The following is a 24888-nucleotide window of genomic DNA, read 5'->3' as shown; positions in this document are numbered from 1 at the left end:
GGTGTACCTAGTATGGTCCCCCAGAATAAGGCTGTTCTCTGTAGGAAGTTTGTCAGAAAAGCTGCCCTCTTAGCAGAGGAGTCTCTGCTTGTCAGGTGACTTTACCAGAACAAGGCTGCTCTCTATACCAAATACATTTAGACTCTTGTTAATTTAAAAAATCAGGGGCATTCCCACACAAACGTGCTAATGTTCAGTTGTAGTAGAATTTTGTTTGTATTTTGTATAATTTAAAATAAAAAATAATATAATAATGTAATATGTATTAAATGTATTGGTGTATGACTTAATCATATCCTGCCAGCCACCCTTTCTGAATAGCAGAAAGGAATGGCTTAATGGGCCATTTGGTAAAGCTGCATCAGCCGGAATCTGTGTCTGGGCTAATTTCAAGGCAGTAACCGACATTTTAAGGTCACTATTTTGTTGTAGGTTTAGCATTTTAAAATAAGTAAAAGAATGCCATGATTGTTTTCTTGTGCATTGCAGTTTGATGTTCCTGTTCAAAATGTTCTGTGTAAATTAATTCTGTTTTGTGTGTGAATAAGGAATGTATGTGTTTAATAACCAAAAAAAAAAAAAAAAAAGAAGTTTGAAGGCCATCGCTGAGCCAATGTACAAGGAAGAAACCAAAAACAGACGCAAGGGCGCCAGGAGGCTGCAACATGCCCCTATTGAAATGTCAGAGGAGGGCAGATTAACGACTCTAAAAATAAAACAGGCACCTATCAATGGGGACAAAATAGCTGTGATAAAGGATGAGAGAGACAATTTTTAAAAAAACCAAGCACTTGTCAAACAACAATTAATTACAGCATGACGGAGCAAAACTCATTGGTCCCAATGAAAAAAATCACTATATAAAAAGGGTGTCTTGCCATGAAACTTTGGGTTCATCCTGCCAAGACTTCCCCGGAGCATCCTGTCGCGACTGACAGAACCCAGCTCCTCCCTACCCATGATCAATCTAGCTGGCCACTAGATTGATCTGGACTCTGGGCTGGTAACTATAACATTGACTGGCAAGATTGTGTGTGTGGTGTGATTGACTGCATATGCTAATTGTTGTATCTTCAATAAATGCGGCGTATAGCCTTTTCCCCTGAAAAAGATCCCGTATAAGCATAACAGTTAAAGCTAGTCAGTTAAGATGACTAACATCTTTAGTTGGGGTTGGTTCTGTTTTGAGCAGGGAGTTGGACTAGATGACCTCCTGAGGTCTTTTCCAAACCTAATCTTCTATGATTCTATGATCTTCCCCATCCTCGATTCACAAAGCAACACAACATCCAAACAAGCACTCTGATTCTTATCTTCTCTTGACAAACTTGGATCAGTTTCACCACCCACAGTGCACACATCTAGTTCTTCAGAGTCTCACCCAAAGGCCCAACCTTAACCCTGACCTCAAAATTCCTTATATAGAAATGTCAGGCTTTACAATAAGTTGGTCTGCTGAGATCTATATCCTTCTGAGGTTTGTGTTAAGGGTGTGTGTGAGTGATTTAGGGAAATTGGATGTGTGCATTGTGGGCGGTTGCATGTTGGAACTGAAGGAGTGGTGTGGGACTGAGGAGTCTTATCACATTTGGAAGCTGGTTGATGTGGATGCTAATGTGGTGTGTGACCAAAATGGGTAGAGGCTATAATCTACATTTTGAAATCCTCTCAAACTGTGTGTGTGTCCTGCTGAGGACTCCCCAGTTTGTGTGCTCTGTCTTTAAAAGCTTGTCTTTCCTGAGAGAATTAGTCCTAGTTGCTTTTTGAAGTTCCTTTGCCCTAGGAGTGATGATTTTTTCTCCTGCTGCTGCTATGTAATGACTGTGCTCTTTGATCCAGGCTTGAAGCTCAGAGCTGGTATTAACACAGCTAATTGAGTCCCAGTTATGGCAGCAATGGCTGTCTGCAGAACAGCAAGGTTAATGGAGGGATCGAATGAAGGGCTCCCCACATTCTTCTGAAAATGAGCACAAGACAGGGTGCATTGGGTGGTTAGGTTCCCCTTCCCATAAAGTGAGCACAAGACAGGATGAATTGGGTGGTTATGTTCTCCCATGTGATATCCCATGTGCCCTGGAGCTCTTCTGACTGACCAAAAGAGAGAAGGAAACATTTTTGTGTGGTATCAAGTATTAATTTTGGGAAAGAAGCGACCTGTCTCCTCTGTCCCACATTTTCTCTTGCTTTTCAGACACACACGGCAAGTGAGCAATTCTGTTCAGGTTAAGTACACCCCAGGAGCTTGATTAGGGCAGATTTAAGAGAACCAAACAATTCCATAACACACAAAACGAGGTGAAGGTTGCAAGAGGGTTGTTGAATCCATACAAGTGTAGAGTTCCCAGAGTGCTCCCTGTGGAGAGAGTTCTCAGCTGCCTTTTTATTTAGTTCCCCAAGGACCACCTTGCACAGCCCCTCAAAGTCAAGATAATAATGCCTTGATGCTTTAGGTGTCAAATATCTGACCAATTCACCCTTGGAGTAAACACACTCCTCATGCTTACTCAGCCTCTGTTCCCCTTCCCCCCCTTTTCAGGCGCAAGCGTTGTTGATGTTACTGTGGTGGATGTTAGTGTATAACGTATTATCAAGATATAAACGGAACACTGCATTGTGGGGAGGATAGGATGGGTGTTGACTTCTGTCTGATTCATACACCCATCCTGCTCCGCTAAGGGGACCAGGGCAGGACTGGCTCCAACAGCATGCTTTTTTATGTATCATCCAGTCTAGTTTCAAATGTCCCAAATTAGGGGATTGCCAACCCTTCCCTTGGGCAATGACTCTTCAAATAAATCATTGGCACTAAGTGGTTCTTGATATTCATGCAAAATTTTCCCTTTAATTGTAATTTGAATTCTCCTTATTGTGTCTCCTCTCCCCCCTAAATTCCTTTCCCCTCTCATGGTTTACACCCTTCCGAGAATTGCATACTTTCTCCCCCTTATTTGTCACTTAGCCAAGCTAGACAGACTTAGCTTTTTGCATCTCTGGACATAAATCAGTTTTTCCAGCCCCCTGATAACTGTGGTTGTTTGCTGAACACCCGCCAGTTTGTTGGTATCTTTCCGGTAATGAGGTGGCCAGACCAAGCCCAGTATTGCAGCTGCAGTCTCAAAGCGTCGCTCATGGTTGGTATGTCTGCATCTCCTTCTATGCAGGTTATTAACAGTAAAGCGCACAAAGAGCAGTCGTTAGCCTAACTGGGGGGGGGGGGGGTTTGACAGTGTCCCCACACGAATCTTTCTGTTCCCTTAATAGCAAATTTCTTATTCACTGTCTTAGATATTTTGCTACCTAACCGGAGAGATTTACACCCTGTGAAAACTCAATAAGTGCTTTCCTCCTCTCCTGGTCCCTGTGGGGCCAACAAATGACTCCGGCAGAGCATCAGGTGGAGGATTATATGGCACTTTATTCTGACATATAACTGCTCAGGGCCACCACAGAGCTTTTGTGAGTAACCTTTCTCTTTAGTTGATGTCTCTTCTGTTGTTGTTGGGTTTTTTTCTTTTAAAAAGACAATAAAGGTTTTATTTTTCTGCCCCGCTCCCAGCAGTGCTTTAAAATGAACAGGTACGTGCAGTGCTGCTAGGGATAGCCAGGCGAAGGTTACAGGGACGCCTCAAGGCCTTTCTTGCCCAGCCTCATGGACTTTTCTCCTGCACTGAATGTTGCTGAGGACTCGTGTTTGAACAGATCAAGGATCCCAGAGCCAATTAAAAAGAGCCTTTCTGGCTTTAGTGAGAGTACAGGCAGTGTAGCTGTTTCTCTTGATTAGGGTTGGTCAAAAATTCTCCATCTAAACTGTTTTTGATGGGAAATGGGGTTTTTGGTTAAACAAGAATTTCTGTGAAGTGTCAGTTTTTCACCAAACAGCCAAAACCAGAAATATTTTTAGATGAAATGCTGTTGTGGTGCCTCCTGGGAGCTGTAATTCAATTACCTCATGTCCCTCTTTTCTTCTATGGGCCAGGCTCCTGGCTAGGGTACAACTCCCAGGATGCATTATGGGAGATGTGGTCCAACCAGGGAGTTTAGCACACACAGGAGAATGGGAACGTGAGGAATATCTAATGTTAAGGCTAAGAAATCAAACAAGAAAATTTAATATTTTGGGTATAAAATTAACTCTTCCACATTGTACGGACTGTGCAGTTTGTGGCTGATATAAAATTCTAATCCACAGTATACGTGTAACAAAGAACCGCAACAGAACATATCACATATCAGAAATGTGACCGAGTTAATGTATGAGAACTCCAGCATTTGAATTTCCTGACTTCTTTGTACATGTGTTTACAATAACATTGCATTAATGGTAACTTTGGCATTTCATTCCTTTGTTTTATAAGGGGAGGTGAAATAATATTTTACACAGTATACTTCAGTACTTTTAGGATTGTCTTCAAAACTTATCTAAACTAACTTTTCTGTAAGTTAGGCTACTGTGACTTTGTGGGATGTTTTGCAGCTTGCTGAAGCTATAAACACAAGCTGGAAAGAGAGCCTGGATTCTTAATGGTGTAACACACATGATGTGTTTCTTGATTGTCCCTGGCTATTCCCATTTCCTTCATACCAAAGCCTTTCCTAAGCAAGAGAGATGCCATTTTGTTAGGAAGTAGTCTCCCAATGGAAGGAGTGGGAACCTAGCTGTTGGGCTATGTGGTCAAATCACTGAAGGTTACACTACAGGAATGAGCGTGCCTTGGTCTCCTTGTTACTGACGAATGGACTAGGTACAACCTAATAGTCTCTTCCATCTCCATCTAGAATTCGTTGCTTTCTGTGAAAACAAAAGGGAACCTTTTTCAACCCAAAGTGGAATCTGCAGTAATATTGGGTCATCTCCTTGTCACCCTGATCAGAGAGCCCAAGCTGGGGTGGCACACCTCTCACCTCGGATACACACTTGTAGAATTGGCTCTGGTGCTATATAGTTGGGGACCGGAGGGAATTAAACTATTTGGAAATAGTGGAGGCAGCAGAAGGCCACTTGCATCTTTGTTCCTAGCACAGGGATAGGGCTGTCTCTGCACTGCAGGCCTTCTCCAGACTGCCAGGAAGCAGTCCATCTCAATATGTCATAAAAGGCAGGCAAGTTTAACTTCCTGTTTGAGAGGTGCCTGTCAGGAGATCTAGCAGCAGCTCCCAGCCAGTGTGCATAGTTCAGGAGACGCTCCAAACATTAGCCCTCTTGTGAAGAAGGCAACTATATCCACTTGGAGCAAAGGTGAGCACACCAGGAGTTCAGCAGAGCCCAACCTGCTTTCCAGAACACTCTGCTGGGGCCGTCAATGAAGTGCAAGTTTTATAGATGTCCTGGGACCTCTGGTGCCTATCCCCAGCTCCTCATGAACCAGCACTGTTGTTGTGTTCTGCCCTTCCCTGCCACACTGTGTATTTACTCTCTGGATTCTTTGATGTGTTGTCCTTAGACCTCTGCTGAGGCACCTCTAACTAGTTCTCTTGTTCTGTAATTGATTTTCAGTAGGTGGTGGTGATTTGTAGTGTTTTCCATGAACAAGCTAGGCAGATGCCACCAAATTTAGTTCAAATGTGCCCTAAGCAGGATTTGTATTGTATGTAGGTTATTTCTAATGAGCCTATTATCCAGTGCCACACAACATAGAGTATTAATTAGTATAAAGAACTTTCCTCTCAACTCCAGCCTCTTGAAATATTCAGAGATCTTTATTTTGGTTATTTTAAATTGCTGTGTATTGGTTCAAGTGCTGGAGTACTTGAGCCTTGGTCTCTGGAGGTAAGTGGCTAATGCACTAACTGTATATCGCCAAGCCATGCTGCTATGTCTGTTCCCAGTGAAAATTTACAGTCCCGGTAGTAAAATACTGGCTGTTGCTTAGCCCTTTGCAAGAGAAACTGAACAATATAAAGACTTGATGGAGCCTCCAGCATTAAGACTCCTTATTAAGACTACATCTTCCAAGTGGGGCCCATATGGAAGCAGGGTATACAGGACTCTCATGGACAAATAAGGAGATATGGTGAGATCATCAAGCAAAGGTAATGTTAGATTGAATATTGGGAAATAGCAGCGTGGCCAACTCTTATAGTCAGTGTTTTTAAAGACCTCACTTCTGGAGTCCTCTGATTTTGAGAGTCTCAGTTTTCATTATCCCTTGTGGCTGTGTAGGAAAGCCTGAAAATGTGAACCCTGAAAGCAAACAAAAAGAACCCAAAACGTATTCATTTTAAAAACTCATGATTAGCTAATTTTTTTTGCTTTGGGGGTGGGGGCGACGGCGATTTATGGTTTCTGAATGCTCAGAGTTGGCAATGTGGAAACAGTTTGTACTAAAGTGCTTAGACTGTGGGTCTCTCAAGGGAGGTGTTGGAAGGAGTGTGACTTGGGGATATTTAAAACTGGATTGGTGAAGACACTGCAGGTAACAATCTTGCCCTGTTTCTTGCGTAGGAGAATGAACTAGTTTAGTGTACCAGGTCTTTCCTGTCTCTGGATGTTGAGAAGATCCTACTTTCTTCACTCTGCAGCATCTGTATTGAAACTTGATGGTGCAGTGACTGTTTCTGCTGACCCATTTCTTTAGTCAGTTTCCTTTTAACATCTGCAAAAAGGGTTATAGTTGACAGGAATCTGTTCCAAAGGGCAGCTGCCAGGTGCTGTTCTTGCAATGGAGACTAGAGGGACAAACTGTCTGGGAACCTGTGTGTGTGCATCATGCATCTTTAGTGTCTGTTCAGGACAATGGGAGAGTGCAGAATGTAACTCAAGTCTGGCTTGCAACTACCTGCTTCAGCCTGGAGCCAGTGCCAGCTCAGCACCGGCTTTCACTCCATGGAAGCTTGGTCCGTGATTAAAGATCTGAAAGTTCAGGCATTTTAATCCAGGAATTACATCTTCCTAAAGGGAGCCCTTAAATGTCAAGGGTTATCGTGTATAGAAACCTCTCAGGCCTGTGGCATCCCTGTTCTGAGTCTGCGTGCACTGGCCCGTCCAGAGCCTTCTAACCTGAGAAATACTATTTGAATCTAGGGATTTTTAATCTGTTTTGACCAAGACAAGTGCAGACTAGTTTACAGCTTTTGTCTTTTGAGGTGCCATAGCATTTTCAGTAACTGGCATGCCAATCACACACATTTCTTTTTGGGTCTGTTCCAGAGCAGAGATTCAAACCTGGGTCTCCCCCATCCCAGGCAAGTGCCCTAACCACTGTGCTAAAGGCTATAAGGGGATGGTAGCACCATCAGTACCATCACTGCTGGCCATTTTGTGAATGGCCAATTTATTTGGGTCAAATTCACAAACAGTTTTGAGTCAACCAAAACTGCATTTTTTATTGTTGAATAAACTATTCATCCAAAATTGTTTTGCCCATCTCTAATTGCCACTCAGTGAAGACCCCTCTCTGTTTGAGAGGCACCATGCCACTGGAAGAAAAAGCACCAGGGGGACCTTGGCAGCTATGCTTTGGAGTGAGATTTCTAGGCTAGGTTTGGTCTGTAGCATCTTGCCCTCTTCCACCAGAGTTCATCTAGGTGCAGGCATCAATTTAATTTCAGGCTATTCCTTTTCAGGTGCCATCCTGTCCAGAACTAGCATGCTCTGGAATGCTTGTAGTCTCCCCTGGATTAGATCAGACAACTACCTCTGTCTTTGCTCTGAAGGGGTAGATCTACAAGCATTGCCTTTGTCAGGCTGCTTCTTACTCAATGGGATGTTGCAGGCTGGGATCTGAAGACCCCCAGCCTGTCTGTCCATATTTAAAATAACAATAAAAGGCTATAGTCTGCTCTGTTTAACATACATTAGATACAAGCCTTTGTCACTTGCTGAGCTGCTGATGCTAGCCTTGAGTATGGAAAGCTTAGGGTTCCCAAGTGAGTAATGAGGCAATTGCATCTTGAGAGAAATGAAGAATTTGATGTATTAAATGTAACACAAAGGCTGCCTGGTGCAGTTCCGGATTAGCCTTCTTGAAGGTGACAGAGGCTCTTGGTTACCATACTGATATGGGGCATGTAAAAAGCTAAATAGATGGAAGCAGAGAGAGAGAGGGGCTTGCTGCTCTTTTCCTTAGATTCCCAGACTGGAAAGGGATGGGCAGGATTGGTACAGATGAGGCACAGGGGCAGATGGGGAAGGTGGGAGGAATCTTAATGGGTGGGATGGGATAGAAGGAACCTATTGCTGAAACAATAGCCATCTGTGATAATTTAGTAAAAGTGTAAAGAGAAATTACTAGACAAAATGTGTTGGTTCCACTTCCCTCTGGGTGTTGGTGAAGGGCTGGTCTCCATCTTGTTGCCTTGTCCGTAGCTCATTAGCTGCCTCGTATAGGCAGAATTTCAATCCTGAGTCTCCCAGACCCTGTGGTTACAACAAAACCACAACCCAAGTTCTTCTAGAGGGTTTTGTCCTTGTCTGGGTGTAGTTGGGAGTCACGTCTTTTTCTTTTTTTAAATTCCCCATGACGCGCTCTCGCACTATTCAGAACAACCAATGGAGGGGGGAGGGTGCAGGGAGGCAGTGGGGTTGCTGTGGTGCAGCTGTTTTTTCCCTTAACCATAAGATCAATAGGCGCTTAGCGTTGGGGAACCTACTTCTTATGTCTTAGCATCTGGCTAGATAATGGGCTCTTTTCTTGGAGTGTAATTGCTCCAGCCTCCCCTTCCCAAGCTGCAGGGCCACTTGTGGCTGAAGAGCCTAATGTTCCTACACTTGGAGCTTCTCTTAAGCTCTCTGAGGTGGGAGCTCATAAGATCTTACTCTGCCGGGGGCGGGGGAATCACCTTTTTAAAAAGAAAAGAAAAACATTGTGACTGAAAGCAAAGGCCCTAACTGAAGGCTATATATGTTGGGAACACACTTCTGGAGAAGAGGAAGAGGGATTGCAGAGCCAGATTGCATATTGTATCTGTGCTGTGTTTGGCTGCACGTAGCGTCAGGCTGTTGTACACAGATGGCAGAGTATTTAAGAATAATAAAAGGAAAACTGTTTGGATTTGCTACAGTCTCAGCATGTTGATTGTGCATTGGGGCCCAAATCATAACAGAGACCTGCTAAAGGGAATCAGGAGAGAAATCAAACATCTTATTCCATCCAAAGTTGACCAGTTAAAAGACCCTTGCGTCTGTCTGCCAACAGGTACGCCTTCCATGGCTTCAGATCCTCCAAAATCAAACTGTTGTACACTGTTTAAGCATTTACAGTGGAGAGCAGGACATGACCAGCTGGAATGAGGGGGCTCAGGGAAAGGCCTTACAAAAAGGACATTCCTGCTACTAGTACCTGAACACAGAGGAAGAATCCTGTGTATCTGGATTCTCCTCACCTCCGCCTGGTATGTTAATACCCCACATACGAGCCAATTGGTGAGCTTCAGCCATCTCTCAACGTTCCATTTGCCGTATGCTTAGGAGCCATAAGCATGCTCCACCAACAGCCCAAGCTCTGCTCACAGTTCTGTATTAGCTGATTGTTTCTCCTGAATTGATTAGCAGTGATGTAGTTAACAGCATTGACATTACATTCTTATCCCTGGGTCTGAGAGTTAACTCTCCCTTGAGATGAATGGAGACCTCTAACAACTCTCAAAACCAAATGCTGAACTCCCTTTAAGTCCATGAAAAGAGAGTTTGCACAGTGGGGGCTCCCACTCCCTGCTCTGGCAAATGAAGGAAAAATCCTGCAGAAATTGATGTGGCTAAAAGAAAATGCTGGTATGGCCAGTACCACTAAGGCTGGCTTTGCTGAGCTCCTGCTTATCCTAATTAAGGGACTTTTCCTATTGCAGCAAAAAACATGGTGGGGCATGATACTAATCCAGTCTCCTCATCACAGCTGCTGCTGCTTTGGCTTGAGGATGTGGCACTGATACTCTTGTGGAGAGGGCATGGTGGTGATGCTCATCACAGCAGGGCCATAACACACCATGTAGTTGAATGTCTTACATGACTTAGAAATATTCTGTGGTCTTCACTTCTCTGCTATAGCACTAGCTCCTTGTTGTGGTTTACACTGGCAGGTCAGATTGATCTCCTCTTACTGGCTGCTGATGGTGCTTCTTAGGACTGGAGTGGGGCGATTCGGGCTCTGGCGCCTGCCTTCACCATGCCTGCCAATGCTCTCTTTGGTTCCAGAGAGATGGCTCGCACCCATCTTTTCCGTGAGCCTCTTTCTCTGTCAGGAGCCACTGCCGTGGCTTTGGTGGGTGCCGTCTGGTGCAGCTTTCTCTGGCCATTGTGCTCCTGTATCTAAAGGCTTTCACTGCCTAGATCTAAGGACCAGAGTAGAGCACCCTATGAACCTGGATGGTTTTCTCTGTAATTGGGTAGAAATCAATGAATGGAGAAAGGTATCCAACAGTTTTAAATTTTCTTTTGTTTCTAATCCCCCTTTCTTCCCATAAACCAGTCACAAGGGGGGCAGAGGAAAGGAGTGTTCCTTGATTTTTATCTTACAAAATATCTTGCCTTGTGCCCACCAGAGATGAACTGACTGCCATGGGTGTATGGAATACAGTTTACACTTGCTGCGTTCCCATAGCCCCATTGCTTGTAATGGTAGGCTAGGGTGTGTATAGTTTCCTATATGTGAAACTGTTTTAGAATTGTGCTCTTGGTCAATAGTCAGTTCTATTTTTATTCTGGACCCTAGACACAGCAGGGTGAATGAGTGTGCGGGCATCTTTCCATCCCCATGGCATCATGGAGTCCCTAAAGGTGCCCACTGACTTGTCCTGTGGACCCTCCAGCCCTCTAAATAGGGTAATTGTCCTGTCTTCCCACAACAAAGGGGGGCAGTTCAGGATTTGTAGATCAGATGATTTCAAAGAACCCAACTTCTTTTTGCTGTTTCTGAGGAGAAATTAACAGCTCTCCCTAACTCGCCAACACCGTTCTCTCATTTGCCTGCTCGTCAGTTCAATGAAGAGTACTCGTTATGGGCCTGCTTGTCTCACTAGTGACCCTTTGTTTTATTGGGAACCCTGTCACTCCTGTGTGTGGAACACAGGATGTTATGTGTATGTTGATTGTAATTTCCGATACGCAAAGGTTGAGTGACAAAGAGTCCTGTGGCACCTTATAGACTAACAGACGTATTGGCTTTCGTGGTTGAATACCTACTTCGTCAGATGCGGTTGAGTGGTGGACTGAGTTGACAGTTCTCAACATGGATAGTAAATTGGTAAAAGTGGGCTAGAGGCCAGTAACACTGATTATCTGCTTCACATTTTCTAGAAGAATTTACATGGCAGGGTGAGAAGGTATAGAGAGAACCATCTCTCTCCTTGTCCCCATAGGTGCTGGGACTGGGGGTGCTGCTGCACCCTTGCCTTGAAGTGGATTCCATTATATATAGGGTTTACAGTTGGGTTCAATGGCTCTCAGCACTCCTACCATAAAAATAGTTCCAGCATCCATGCTTCTTCTGGAGCTACTCCTTTGTCCTGACAGAGGAATTATCTCCCTAAAATGCTGCTGTGAGGGGTCTGAGTTCAGGGCCTGACCAAGAGATGGAAATAGTTAGCATGGTTCTCAAAGGGAAACTTCCCCGGCCCTTCCATCCAGTTGACTTAGGGCTGATGGTGACAGAGCCCCCAATGAAACTAACAGCCTGTGAATCCCAAACACACACTGAAATAAGACTTCAGGCAATGAAGAGTTGGTGGCCTGGGAAATTGGTGCCACAGGAGGGTTATCAAGGCACTCTGTGGCTGGATAACTTTCTGATCACTAAAAACATTTGTAGCTATTTCATATTAAGGAAGTATCTGATCACCTGCTTCAGAGCATCAGCAGATTCCTGTGGGCTCATCAGGCAGTTCCCCTTCTCTGTGCAAAGCATTGCGCTGTTAACTAGGTACACTACGGAAGGCCTGTACCTTCCTGTGAATCACTGGAATCCTCTGACCAAGGCACCAGACTGAACAATCCTGGAACCCTATTTGTTTGGGTCGGGTCACTCAGAAAGAGACCTTGTTTCAGGCCCTTGCTGCTACCCATAACATCCTAGCTGAGACAGAGTCAGATTTGTAACACTAAAGATTCCCTTGCATTCCTGATGCCTTTATTCCAGTCAGCCACATGTAATCAGTTTCCTGTGTTTCCCCTTAAAATAAGACTCTTTGTGCTACAGAGGGAGAGAAGGGCTCAGGCCCAAACCTCCTATCCTGTTCTTTGACTATTAAATATGCCATGGTGCTCTGTGCAGGAGTTAGGGATGGGGATTAGCTCAGATATCCTGGCCAAATTCTGTTTTGCACTACGATGGCGCCGTCCGTATAACAGACAGGTCGGGGATCAGAAGGCAAAGGTGAAAAGATCCATATCAAGGGACTCCACTTCCCACCCACAGCACCCACTCTTGGAGGGCCAGGATTATCCTGGGGCATCATTCTAAATTCAGAGAGACAGCCGTTTCTCTTTTGATAATTATATGGTGCTTGCTAGGATTGTATACAGTCTAATCAAGCTCCTAACCACACATGACCCCCAGTCCTAGCCACAACACAGGCAGGCATATCAGAGCTGCTCTAGTCACGAGAGGGGGCTCTTGAGCATGTTGGTGTGTCATTTTCTCCTCCATAACAGCAAGAGGTGTGTGCCTTACTTCACTCCCACAGGAACAAAAGAGACTTAAAATCTGCATAGACCATAAAACAAAAAAAAGTTAATGTGAGTTTAACTGACTTCTGCCCTGAAATTATAGCCATTCTAATCCATTGGGGCTCTGAGTTTACATTCTTTGATGCACAGTGTGTAATTATATATGTATAATTTACACTGTGCATACACACGTTCCTATCACGCATCTCAAGGAGTAAGGGGAATTATCCACCGGGGGCAGAGGAGGCGATGAAGGGCCCATAAGCCTTAAGGATGAGGTGTGGGTGATGAAGGGCCTGGTTCAGGACTGCTTCCTTACCATGGGAAACATTGTCTTTTTAAGTGGCCCTGACGTTGCTGTGTGCTGTTAAACAGCCACTTTCTTTTCTGCGCTCAGAGATGAGTGTGTTCAAGTGGTCTGTAAAGTAATTTCTGTGTGTACTGTACTTTATTGGTATGAAATGGTTGCAAAACAAAAAATAACCAGCAAAGCTTTATTCCTGGCAATAAAAAAAGTCTCCCAGATACTTTTATTTATGATTTGCACTATGGTAGTGCCTGTAGAAACCAACCGTAATTGGGGCCTTATTGTGCTAGACACTGAAGAGATATATAGTAAGATACAGTCCCTGTCCCAAAGAACTTGCATCTAGGTAGGCAAAACAGATAAAGGGTGGAGAAAGGAGGTGGTATTGTCCTTGTTTTACAGATGGGGAATTGAGGTACAGCGAAATCAAGGAACTTGCCAGGGTGTCTCAGCCTATGTGGCCGAGCCTGAGTTCTGAACCCAGATCTTCTCCATCTCAGTCCTGTGCTTAACTGAAAGACCACCCTTCCTGACTGCATGCTGAATTGTTTATGGTTCATGTAACCCTTCTGTCCGTCAGAGTTGGCAGCAACAAGAGCCGGGTTCAGTATCTAGGGGTTCCTTTTCAATAACCCAATAAAATCTGGCTCGAGCCTCCACCCAGTGACCTGGGACAATTATATACCACCACCCCCGGGCGCCTCTAAGAGGCAATACTTCCCCTCTTGCAAGCACATTATCTGAGTGTAGCAAAAGCCTTTTAATAAAAGAGGGAAACAATGCAGCATTATGTTGGGGAAACACCACAAACAGGATTCATAACAGAAACCATGAGCAAAAGACCCACCCCAAGTAAGTTTGGCAGTATCCTTTTCCCCTCAGGGTCTTAAGTTCAGCAACCCAACAGTCACCCCACCCACAGTTTCTATCCTTTGGTCAGTGCAACCCTGGAGTTCAGAAGTTCATCTCCCAGCGTGGGTGGAAGGTATGGGGGCACCTTACATACCGGTAGTTGGCTGCTCAGGTTGATTGCGACGCCTCTCTGTGGGTTCTGCTACAGTCTTTCACCACTAGCCACCCAGCTGGCTGCACCTCTTCGCTAGCCACTCACCAATATATCTTCAGGCCCCCAAACACAGCTCTCCGTGATTTCAGCTCTTGGTGAGTGGAGCCTCAGTGCTGGTGCACCTGGACAGTCCTCTTGATCAAAACCACCAGCCCAGCAATTTCAGCTCTGCAGCCTGTAACAAGATTCCTAATGGAGACAAAATTAGCTCTGTTATTACACAGTGGAGAGAGAAGGGGTCAAATTGACATTTAGGGCCTTCAGAAAGGGCCCCCACTTCTATGTACAAATACTTGTTCTGAATCTCTCTCCTTTCAGTGGGCTTTGGAATCCATGTCCCTTGCCTAGCAAGTGCTGCTTAGTTGAGGGTGAGTCCCTCAGTCATAAAATGCCAAGTACAGCTCTTCTGTCCTTGATTCACATAACCAAGATAACAACACTTTGTTACTCCTGCCCCAATAATAAAGAGACTGGGGATCCCACAGCAGCCAAAGTGACTATTTGGGCAAGCAGTCCCATCATGCTAGGCAAGGTGGGTGTGCCCATGCAAATGAGATCAGCCCCTGAAGTTCTTTTCCACAGCTCACCACCAGGGGAGAGCTCATTCTGACTCTGCTTACACTTCATGTGTGGAGTGGCTCCCCCAATCCTCCTTAAAAAAAAATTAAAGGAAAAACTTGGTGTAAGAATAGCATCTACTGTGACATGCTCTCAGGTAAACATTTTCAGGGCTGTAAGTCCTCAGGCTTCAGAGCATAAACTCAGCAGCAGCTGGGGGCAGGAAGAAATCTCCCCTCAGCCTTTTAATATGGGTGGGAAGAGGTGAGTGAGTGTGAGTGAGAACTGTCTCCTTCCTCTGCGGCGTCTCCTTGAAGCCATGCTGCACAGATGGACCAGTCTTATCGAGTGACGCGAGGAGGAGGAGGGATAATCAAGTTATAGACAGACCATTGGTCTGTGCTGCTGTAGCAGCCCATATTCCAGACATCATCTGAGCTCAGCAAGTGCTGCACTGTGCCTCTTGGAGGAGAAGCTGCTATGGGGCTGGAGCAGGGGAATGGGTCAGAAGGGGACACCCTAATGAGGGAAGAGATGCCTGTAGACCCTATTCCATAAGACAGCTGGGGTCTGTCCATCAGCTGCCACAGCTTTTCTGAGCCGTGGCAGCCCCTTTAAGTGTTAGGCTAGTCCCCAGGCTGCTCAGAAAGCCATTAACCAGCCTTAAGAGGGGGAGAGCGACAGGTTGGTGAAAAGAACATTTCATGTTTTGTCCTCATGGGGTTAACAAGCTCCCTATTAAGGGGAGACAAAGTGATGGAGAGAATCTCTCTGGTTTATGGCTTGGAAAGTTCAGCTTCCAGAGCATTCCTCTCTTCCAGTGCCCTGGCTGCCTCTCTGTAGCTTTTATCCCCATTGTGCTGTGGCTGTGGAGTGGGAGCTTTGGCCTTTGTCAGATTCGGTCTCTCTTTTTTCCTTGGAGTACAATCTAATTAGCAGCTCAGCAACCAGTTCAAGCAGCAGGATAACTATTTTAATGGGCTGGAGGTTTGAGTGAATGGAACTGGGGGGCGGAGCAGCTGGGATTTGGAGAAGACTAGAGTTCGGTGTATTAAACGTTTACTGTGTGTTCAGGACTGTAGAATGAGGAAGCCCATAAATATCCTGACCCAAGGCTAGAAGTGGGGAGGGAGGTGAGAACATTGTGGAATGAATGCATACATCAGGAGAGAGATGGAAAAACTGTTACTAGGACTCGTATATAATTCTATTTTGTAGCCTAACTGGCTCCTGCTCTCAGGAGGTTTTCCTGATATGTATCCTGAATTCCTTTGTTCAGTTTCATTCTCTTACTCTGATGTTTGTAAACAGAATTTTGTGATGGTAATGTTAGAAGAAGCCCTCGAGGTTTTCCTTGGGACCTTTCTGAACAACTAGCCTGAGGTGACCAACCATTGAATAAAGGTCTAAAGCACTGCATCCCACTGCTTTGCAAAGAGAACACAGCTGAAGAGACATGGAGCCCCCTGTGTTTCTGCAGAGACACAAGCAATCATCTTTAAACTGCTCCCCATTCCTTTAGGTTAGCTCAGCACAGACATGAGATCAGAGTAACTGTTGAACCACTCTTTGGGGTGCCATCCCCATGTTAATCTATGCCTCTTTCCTTGCCTTCTTGAAGACCCTTCCATTTAATAAATGCTCTTTAACCGAGTCTTCTTTTTCCCTGCAGCCACTTCCAATGGGACTCTGGAAGGCCTGGAGAATAGAGAAGGTGGAGTCTGCCAGACACGCTCTATGAAGATTGTCATGAAAGTGGGGCAGGGTGAGTCACTCCAGTCCTCTAGTAGAGTTTTCCCATTGGACATGAAATCAGTATTGAAATGAAATGTGCTACGTTTTACATAGCTGCCTAAGCCTGCAGTCCAGACTTGCTGAGAGAAGTACTAGTGAACCCTTCATGGGAGCTTGACAAAGTACCATTGGGACAGCCTTAACACTACAGGAGGCTTCTCATGAAGGGACAAGCTGGGCAGGACTGAAGACTTGGTGTCTTTTGCTTGAGTTGTTTATCCTAATTGTGACATCTTGTGGGGAATGGGTGAGGGAGGAGCTAGTTTGATGTCTTTGTATTTGATCACTAACTTATGTTGATCAATTTTATAATAAATGTTACAATTCCCAGAAGCCTTTGGCTCACTTGATGCTGTAAAATACAGGTGATGTTGATGCCCTTGGGTTGCCCCATCTTTGCTCCAGGCATACTGGAGAAACAGAGAGAGAGAGAAGACCTATGAAGTCCCCTGTAATCCAAGGGGCAGTGCAGAGTTGTTTCCTACGCTTTATTTTCCAGTGCCCCAGACTTGACAACTCTGGTTGTGAACACTCCCTGCTCCAAATTATTAGAATGCCATTTAGATAATAAAGAGGATTAAATCATTTGAGTTTAGCAACCAGTCGTGGTTCAAGATTGTGAAGCATTCATGGCCTTGTCTGGGAGAGCCCATGTAACAGATATTCTGATTGGCTGCTAATGGAATGAGCTGTTTCCATCTAATAATTGAATGTTCCATCATTACTTTCCCACAAGGGGGTGGTCTCTCCAAAACAGAGATCTATTTGGAATTATTTTTTTCCCCCCTTTGGTGCTAACACTTTAGAAAGTTCCAGCAACTTTTTATAGCAACCTCTTCCTCTCTAGGCCCAAAGTGGGGTTACTGGCTATAGTCTGGCATGATGATTAGAGAGAGCAGGGCATCTGTTGTTTGAGCAGTGATGTTTCCCAATTGTTCAGCAGAGTTTGAGTTTTAGGGCCCTTTTTTGGCCAACATTTGTGCACACACAGCATTATGAGCCCAAGTTACAGTTAAGTGTCAGTTCCACCCCACCTTGGTTTTATGACTCCGCTGGAAACTAGCTCAGACTCTGAGATCGATGGTCAACTGAAACTAGTTTGTTCTGTGATAAGGCAAAGTCCTCCAGCTTCCTCAGTGCAGTACATAAAGGGAGTTGCCGTGTTCCTCATTGCTGGCAGAACAAATCTGAATGTTGGATGCTGCAGGTCTCTCTAGAAATAGCTGAAATTGTTTAGCCTGTGCTGAACTGGCCTGTTCTCAGTTCCTGCCTAATATATAAACTAGACACAACTTTCAAGTCTGAACTATTCTGTTCCAAAGTAAGACAGCAAAAACTGCTTTCTGCAAGAAAATCCAGTTCTTAAACTAAAATGGGGCCTTCCTATCTCTCCCTACCTGCTCCATTATTGAACTGAGAGAGAGATGGCCATCAGAAGAGAGAGCTAGAGATCAGGGGCTTTCCCTCTGAAATAGTTCTAAGCAAGGATCCCTCAAACCTTAGCAGGCAAAAGGCACATTGGCAAGTTGCTAGAAGCCCAATAGTTACTCCTAGTTTGCATAAAACGGAATTTATTGCAACCAGTCAGGAATACAGATCCTGGAAGCCATGTTGCCCAGACTAAGAATTGCATTCTAGCAGTTGCAATTTCTGCAGGCCACCCTCAAGGAATCCATGTTCTGCAGATAGCCGACCCAGGGAGCCTCAACTAGACCCTTTGGCATTCAGTATCAGCAGTTCAGGTGACTACGGGCAGAAGCCTTATCTTCTCTGTGGGATAGATCCTGAAGGTGATAATGCATCTACCAACACAGTGCACTACATGCTCATCAATATTAACAATGAAGGTGGCTGTAGGTCTTGTTACAAAACCCACTGCATTGCAGAGGGCCCTGGGCACCCAAGGCATAGATGGCTGTTCCCCCATTGACCCTCCTTTGAGCAGTCCCCTGCATATTTGTAGGCAATATCAGTCTGTCATTTTGTTGCCCTGGACCCTTCAGTGTGTGCAGGGGAGAGCGATTTTGCCCCTAATACTAATGAATTTCACCTTCTGTGCTGTGAGATATTCTGGGAGTGATATCACAGCTTCATCTAAATGACATTTCTGGAGCTGCAGTTTAATTCCAAGAGGTACCACATGGCCCAGCCTCCTTGGCCTTCCATGAGCTTTCCCAGTGCATGCTGGGATTCTACAAGGAGGTCATGGCTCCTGGCATGGAGAAGGGGCAGCTGTGGGAACAGGGCTGAGGCACCGAATTCTTTCTGACATCTGATGCTTCCTTGGGAAATGCCCCCAGAATAAGGGATTGTAGTGCAGCCATGACCTGTCTGAATCCTTTAACTGTGCTCTGCTGTGTAATTTTTTCTGATTGTTGAAGCTCTCTGAAAACATTCTTCTGGGCCCCGGTGAAGCCACAGGCCTGACTCCAGCTCACTCCGTGGATGCAGAGCTCATAATGGCTGCTTTTCGTTATTTTGTTTGATGTTTTTGGAGCAGTATTTATAACAAAAGAAAAGGAATAGTGCTGCTGCCCTGGAAAGTTAGATTCCTTTTTGTTCGCTCAGCTGCCTTTGTTGGAAATATGCACAGACCCATGCACTGGCGCTCAGAAGGAATCTTAAAAAAACCAACAACAAAAAACTGTTTCCCCCAAAGTACTGAAATGTTCCAAGCCTGTGATGTCCCCGAACTCCTCTCTCTCAGCCTCCCGATGCCTCTGCCCTCCCTTAAAGACAGTGCTGCTTTATGACTGCCCTTTCGTGTGTGCTTTCTAGAGTGATGCCTTTCAGGCAAAGAGGCAGACAAGGTCCCTGTCCTGAAGAGCTTACACTCGAAGTAGAAGACAGCAAAATAGGGGATGGGAGGCAGCAGCCGGCCACTGCCTGAAGCTGAAGTTAGCATATGGCTTGTTAGTTCCATGGTTTTCATTTGGCAGTTAGTCTGGTTCTGTTGCCTGTTTTGTTAATGCTCCTTTGAGGAGAGGACTAGCTTTGATGTTGCTATTTCAGTAACTCCTGTGGGTTGGCCTCTTTCCTTTCTGCATCATGTCACACTTCCCAGACCAGGGGAGCAGCAGTAACAGGAATTGCTCCTGGTTTCGCACACTCAGTCAAGTCTCATGCATGCCTTTGGTCTGCTTGTTAGTAGAGTGCCAGCCAGAGTAGGTGAGGCATCTTTGCTCCCTGTGTTGTGTTTGATGTGGTCACTTTACAATGTAAAATTGCGCACATAATCAGATGGACATGAAGGGGAAGGATGGGGGATATGGCTGCAGCTAGGGTGAAGCTGGCTTGTCTGTATTGCCCGCCCTCCACTGATGCTGAACAGACCATTGTCTTGCCAACGAGGCACCAAGGAAGCCATCTTGTTCTGCTCTGTCAAATGCCCTCCCTGCTACGTGACATTTTGCTACTACCAGGGGAGCTACTTGCATTATTCATCAATGAGCAACAAATGCTTTGGAGATGGCAGGAGGTGGGTCTGGAGGTCTGGGTTCTCCCAGCAGCACCTATGACAGGCTCATTTCTGTGTGATACTCACAAGGGTTTAAAACTCCATGACTATGTTAAACTGGGGTGGAGGGACATATTTATTAGCTCCCTTTCTGGGGAGGGCAAGAGGGCAGTCAAAATACCCCAGCTTCAGGTGATTGTTCCTAAACCCTAGGTGGAAACATTTTGGGGGAACAAAATACCTAATGGCGCTTGTCGCATATTGTTAGTGTTTAATATTAAGGCTTTACTATGGTCCAAAAGGCCCATGGGTAATGTGCCCACACAAGCTTCACCCAAGTGGTTACAGTAAAATGCAGTTTGTAATGTTGTCCAAAGAGGAGATCCTGGTGCATATAGGATTCATCCAGGAATCTACCTCTGCTTCATGTTTATCTGACTCACTGCTGTTTCTGCTCCAGTACTTCTGGCCTTGAAGGGGATGGCAGGATTTCCCACCCACCAAGCCAAGGGTATTGCCTAAACTCCCCCAAACTAAAAGCTATTCAGGCAATGTCACTCCTAATGGGCTTAAAAAGAAACAGATTGCCGGCGCTTGTCTTCAGCTTGTCTCTCTTGCTCACCACTGAGATTAGAGGTCTGAGGATATTATGCAAAAGTAGCACAGGCCTTTGGCTGAGGACGGAGCATTATCAGCCATGATCTGCAGTGTCCATACTCTCTCTCTCTCCAGGCTCCATATCGGATTCAAAGTCTCACTCTTATGCTTGAGGTCCTAGCCCAACCTATGTCTTGTCACTGGTCACTTGCTTGCCCTCCTATTTGGACCCTCTGCTAATTCTGTTTCGGTCTAAAAATTCCTTTGTGCCGTTTCCAAGGCTGTCCAGGGAATGTTTTCTCTGAGTCTTACAACACGCAGCCTCACTCCCCTCCTGCAGATCCCTCCTTCAAACCCAGCTTTGCTCACAGGCCCTCAGACAGTGACCCATATAACAGATTCTACTCAAGCCAACAAAATTACTTTAAATATGGCAGCTGCTGCAATGCTCCCTGTGTCACTTCAGCAGCCATGATCACATTTCAGCTTTGTGCGCCTTCCTTCTTTGCTTGCTGTTGTTTTCCCAGCATTGTGTCTGCCATTCTCCGTGTAGATTGTAAGTTCCTCAGGGCAAGGCCTGTGCTGCCAGTACTGCAGTGTTCTGCAGCACACTGTACATGTCTAGGGCCAGGCTGTACGGTTGTATTACTTTTGAAAGGAAGCTATCCGTGGTCACACTTAATCTAATGGAAATGCCTGCATTCTGGCAACAGATAGGAAGGATCTGACTCCTTACTTCCCCGCACCCTCCCATACAGGGCCGGCTCCAGGCACCAGCTTCTCAAGTTAGGTGCTTGGGGCGGCCGCTCCGGAGCGGGGCGGCACGTCCAGGTATTTGGCGGTAATTCGGTGGACGGTCCCTCACTCCGCCTGGGAGCGATGGGCCTCCCGCCGAATTGCCGCCGCAGATCGCAATTGCGGCTTTTTGTTTGTTTTGTTTTGTTTTGGCTGCTTGGGGCACCCTGGAGCCGGCCCTGTTCCCATACATACACTCTTCCCACAAAACTCTGAGCTGCTCCTCTCTTCATCTCTATTTGGTCACCTTTGACATGTGTAGAACACACTGGTCTAGTTTCATGCCTGGTGTAGCCCTCTGAAGTCAGTGATGTTACCCCAGGGGTAGATATGGCCCAGTCCAGGCCTCCTTCTGCAGCATGTAACCCTTTGGCTTCCTGGACCAGCCCTGTGAGGTGCAGAACCCTCCATGCAGAGCTGGGTTCCAGTTGGAGTTCAGGAGAAATGTTTGGTTTTGAGTGTTCTCGGGAAACGCAACCTAGCTTGCAGTCCTACCGTTTAACATGTACTGCTCTTGGGAAGGGGTGCCTGTGCAAAACCACCTTCCACCCACCTCTGTCGATTCGGGAGGCAGCTGATATTATGCTGTATTGTGGTCACACCGAGAATCCCCATTTGGGATTGGGGCCCCATTGTGCTGGGTGCCTTGTGCACACAGGAAGATACAGCGTTGCCTCAGAGAGCCCTCCCTGTAAACAATTACTGAATATCACGGAGGACGAGATGAGGTGAGGGAGGAGCATAATGAAGATAAGATCATGCCTTGCATTAGATTAGTGACTTGCACAACTTGGTGATCCTGATGGTTCTCAATTGTCTTAAATGTCAATCAAATCACTCTCCTTGACTTACAACTAAATCATTGTTGCCTGGTTAGTTTCTTGTGGGTGTCACAGCAGAGGTGAGTCTAGTGGAGGGATTAGAAGGAGGAAACAGTAGTAGCCTTACAAATTAATTCAGGGAGGGCATTCCCTGCATAAAGGGGTAGTGTGGAGGAAACCACAGAGACTGATTCGAGAATAAAAACAATGATGAGTCCTTGTGGCATCTTAGAGACTAACAAATGTATTTGGTCATAAGCTTTCATGGGCTAGAACCCACTTCATCGGATGCATGATGTGAAAAATACAGGAGCAGGTATAAATACCTGAAAGGATGGGGGTTGCTTTACCAAGTGTGAGGTCAGTCTAACGAGAGAAATCAATTAACAGCAGGATACCAAGGGAGGAAAAATAACTTTTGACGTAGTAATAGTGACCCATTACAGACCGTTGACAAGAAGGTGTAAGTAACAGTAGGGAGAAATTAGTATTAGGGAAATTAAGTTCAGGTTTTGTAATGACCCAACCACTCCCAGTCTTTATTCAGGCCTAAAGTCTGATGGTATCCAATTTGCAAATTAATTCCAGTTCTGCAGCTTCATGTTGGAGTCTGTTTTTGGACACCATCATAGGTCCTAACCACATCAGCCACACCATGCAGGGCTCGTTCACCTGCACATCTACCAATGTGATATATGCCATCATGTGCCAGCAATGCCCCTCTGCCATAAACATTGGCCAAACCGGACAGTCTCTACGCAAAAGAATAAATGGACACAAATCTGACATCAGGAATCATAACATTCAAAAACCAGTAGGAGAACACTTCAGTCTCTCTGGTCACTCAATAACAGACCTAAAACTGGCAATTCTTCAACCAAAAAACTTCAAAAACAGACTCCAACATGAAGGTGCAGAACTGGAATTAATTTGCAAACTGGATACCATCAGATTAGGCCTGAATAAAGACTGGGAGTGGTTGGGTTGCTGATACAGACTAACACAGCTATCACTCTGAAACCTGATTAGAGAATGACTTTCAAATGTGGGACTTAACATCAAACCATCACACATCCTCTAGTTAAAAGGAAATGCCTCAAATGCAAAACCAAGGCAGGACTTGTGCCTGCCTCCAGGAATCATGCTTGCTGGTGCGATAGGACACGAGGGGCAGTTCAGGCCCAGAGTCCTGGACACTGGTTGTTTGAACAAGGGAGAGAAGCCTTGTATCGCTCTGGTTCCCTCCAGCCCTTTTTCTATGTGGTTAGCCTAGCACTCAGTGTTGGAGCTGGGGGACGCAAGAACCAGAGTGCATGTTTAAAACCAAGGGGAATGTTTGCCCCTCCATACATAGTAGGGAAATGTACCCAGTGTTCCTAAGCCTCTTTACCAAGCCTCCCACTCTTACCCATCAATTCCTTGCCCCTGTGTCTCTGATTCCTTCCTCCTGCCCATACAAGCATGTAGCCCTTGCACAGGGCCAGCCCAGACTCCTGCCGCAATGCACTTATGCACATGCAGAGTGCTGTGCTGCACCACCTTTCTGAACAACGTTTGACATGGGCCCTCAGATACCAGGGTAAGGAGTGATGTTTAAGCGATTGACGGTGGAGGAAGAGCTACAGCTCTTGATGTTGTAATCTAGCACCTGGAAGCAGATTTCTCATCCAGTCTTTCTTTTTCACAGATCCAAATGCTGTGATCCCAGAGCAGCTGACAACCAGTCGGCCCAGCAAGGAATCTGACAATACAGTGAAAATCGCTACACAGAGTCCACGCCACAAGGTCCCTGTGGTGGAGGATCCTGGGAAGCCAGGTAGGTTTGCCTGTGCATTTTAGGAAAGAGAGAAAAACCAATAGTGCTCTTAGTGGGGCCAGGGAAGTGGGGCCAGAACCAGCTATTGATTGCCAGAGGAGCCAAGCCCAGTTCAGTTCTAAGAGTCCAGGGAAATTGAGATACCTTAGAGCAGGTAGTAAGATCAGACATGTGCAAGCTCTCTGCACTGGTTCCTGCAAACTCATCATCTGGGGTTCCCTCACCATGCATCTCCTGATGTCACTGCTCAGCCTCTGTTTGGTAGGGGCATAGACAGTGAGATGCTGCCAAAGTCCAGCGCAGTGGCAGAATGGACTTGGACTCTGAAGGATAATTCCTGGAGCTGCCTTTTTAGCTCCCCATTGTCTTAAGCAGGGGGAGTTTTCCTTTAGCACTCTCCTGCTGCTGTCCTCTGCATTGGTTGTTATCTGATGGTTTATTGAGGCAGAGTTCGGGGGGTTGGAAGAATAGAGGTTGCCTGGATTTTTGAGCCAAGCCTGGGTGAAAGGCCTTTGAAGGTGGTTTCCAGAGTTCCTGTCCCTGCTGAGAGAGAGCAGTGGAATCCGATGAAGTGGGGGAAAGCTGCTCGTTTCTCCATCTGTGATACAGACAGGCAGCCAAACTGCTCCCCTCAGGGGTCTGGAGCTGCCTTGGACTGGGTGGCTAGAGGGAGGTGAGGGGCAGTAACAGGATATGGCAGGTCTACAGGCATCAGAACCCACTTTCAGTAGAGCTCTCTAGTCTTCTGGGGGGAGCAGGGACTCCGGGGGTTCATTCTGATTACAGACTGGATATGAACAGCCATCTGTCTCCAGTCCAGTCGGGAAATGTGAAAGGAGAGGATGTCAGATTAGGGTGAGGAAATGGGGCAACAATGGGCCAACAGTGTCTGAGAGTGTCCAAGGTTTCTCTCTTACGGTATGTCTACACTGCCAGTGAAGCTGTGATTGTAGCATGGGCAGGCATACCTGCGTTACCTGTGCTAGCTAGATTAAAGCTAACAATAGCTGTGTAGACATGGTGGCATGGGCTTCAACACAAACTAGCAACCAGAGTACAGGCCCTCTAGGGAGCCTGGG

General features: G+C 45.9%; 1 protein-coding gene across 1 annotated transcript in view; it reads left to right on the top strand.

Moving 5' to 3' along the window:
• Nucleotides 1-24888, top strand: part of EFNB1 (ephrin B1) — a 120789-nt gene that overhangs the window by 86577 nt on the left and 9324 nt on the right. The window contains exons 3-4 of the mRNA XM_054039215.1: nt 16202-16294; nt 23681-23809. Of these exons, the coding sequence (XP_053895190.1) occupies nt 16202-16294; nt 23681-23809 (222 nt within the window). The remainder of the gene's footprint in view (nt 1-16201; nt 16295-23680; nt 23810-24888) is intronic.

The sequence above is a fragment of the Malaclemys terrapin genome, chromosome 9 (assembly GCF_027887155.1).
Source record: "Malaclemys terrapin pileata isolate rMalTer1 chromosome 9, rMalTer1.hap1, whole genome shotgun sequence".
NCBI lineage: Eukaryota > Metazoa > Chordata > Testudines > Emydidae > Malaclemys > Malaclemys terrapin.
Note: the sequence above shows the minus strand (reverse complement) of the source record. Positions and strands in the feature narration are given on the sequence as shown.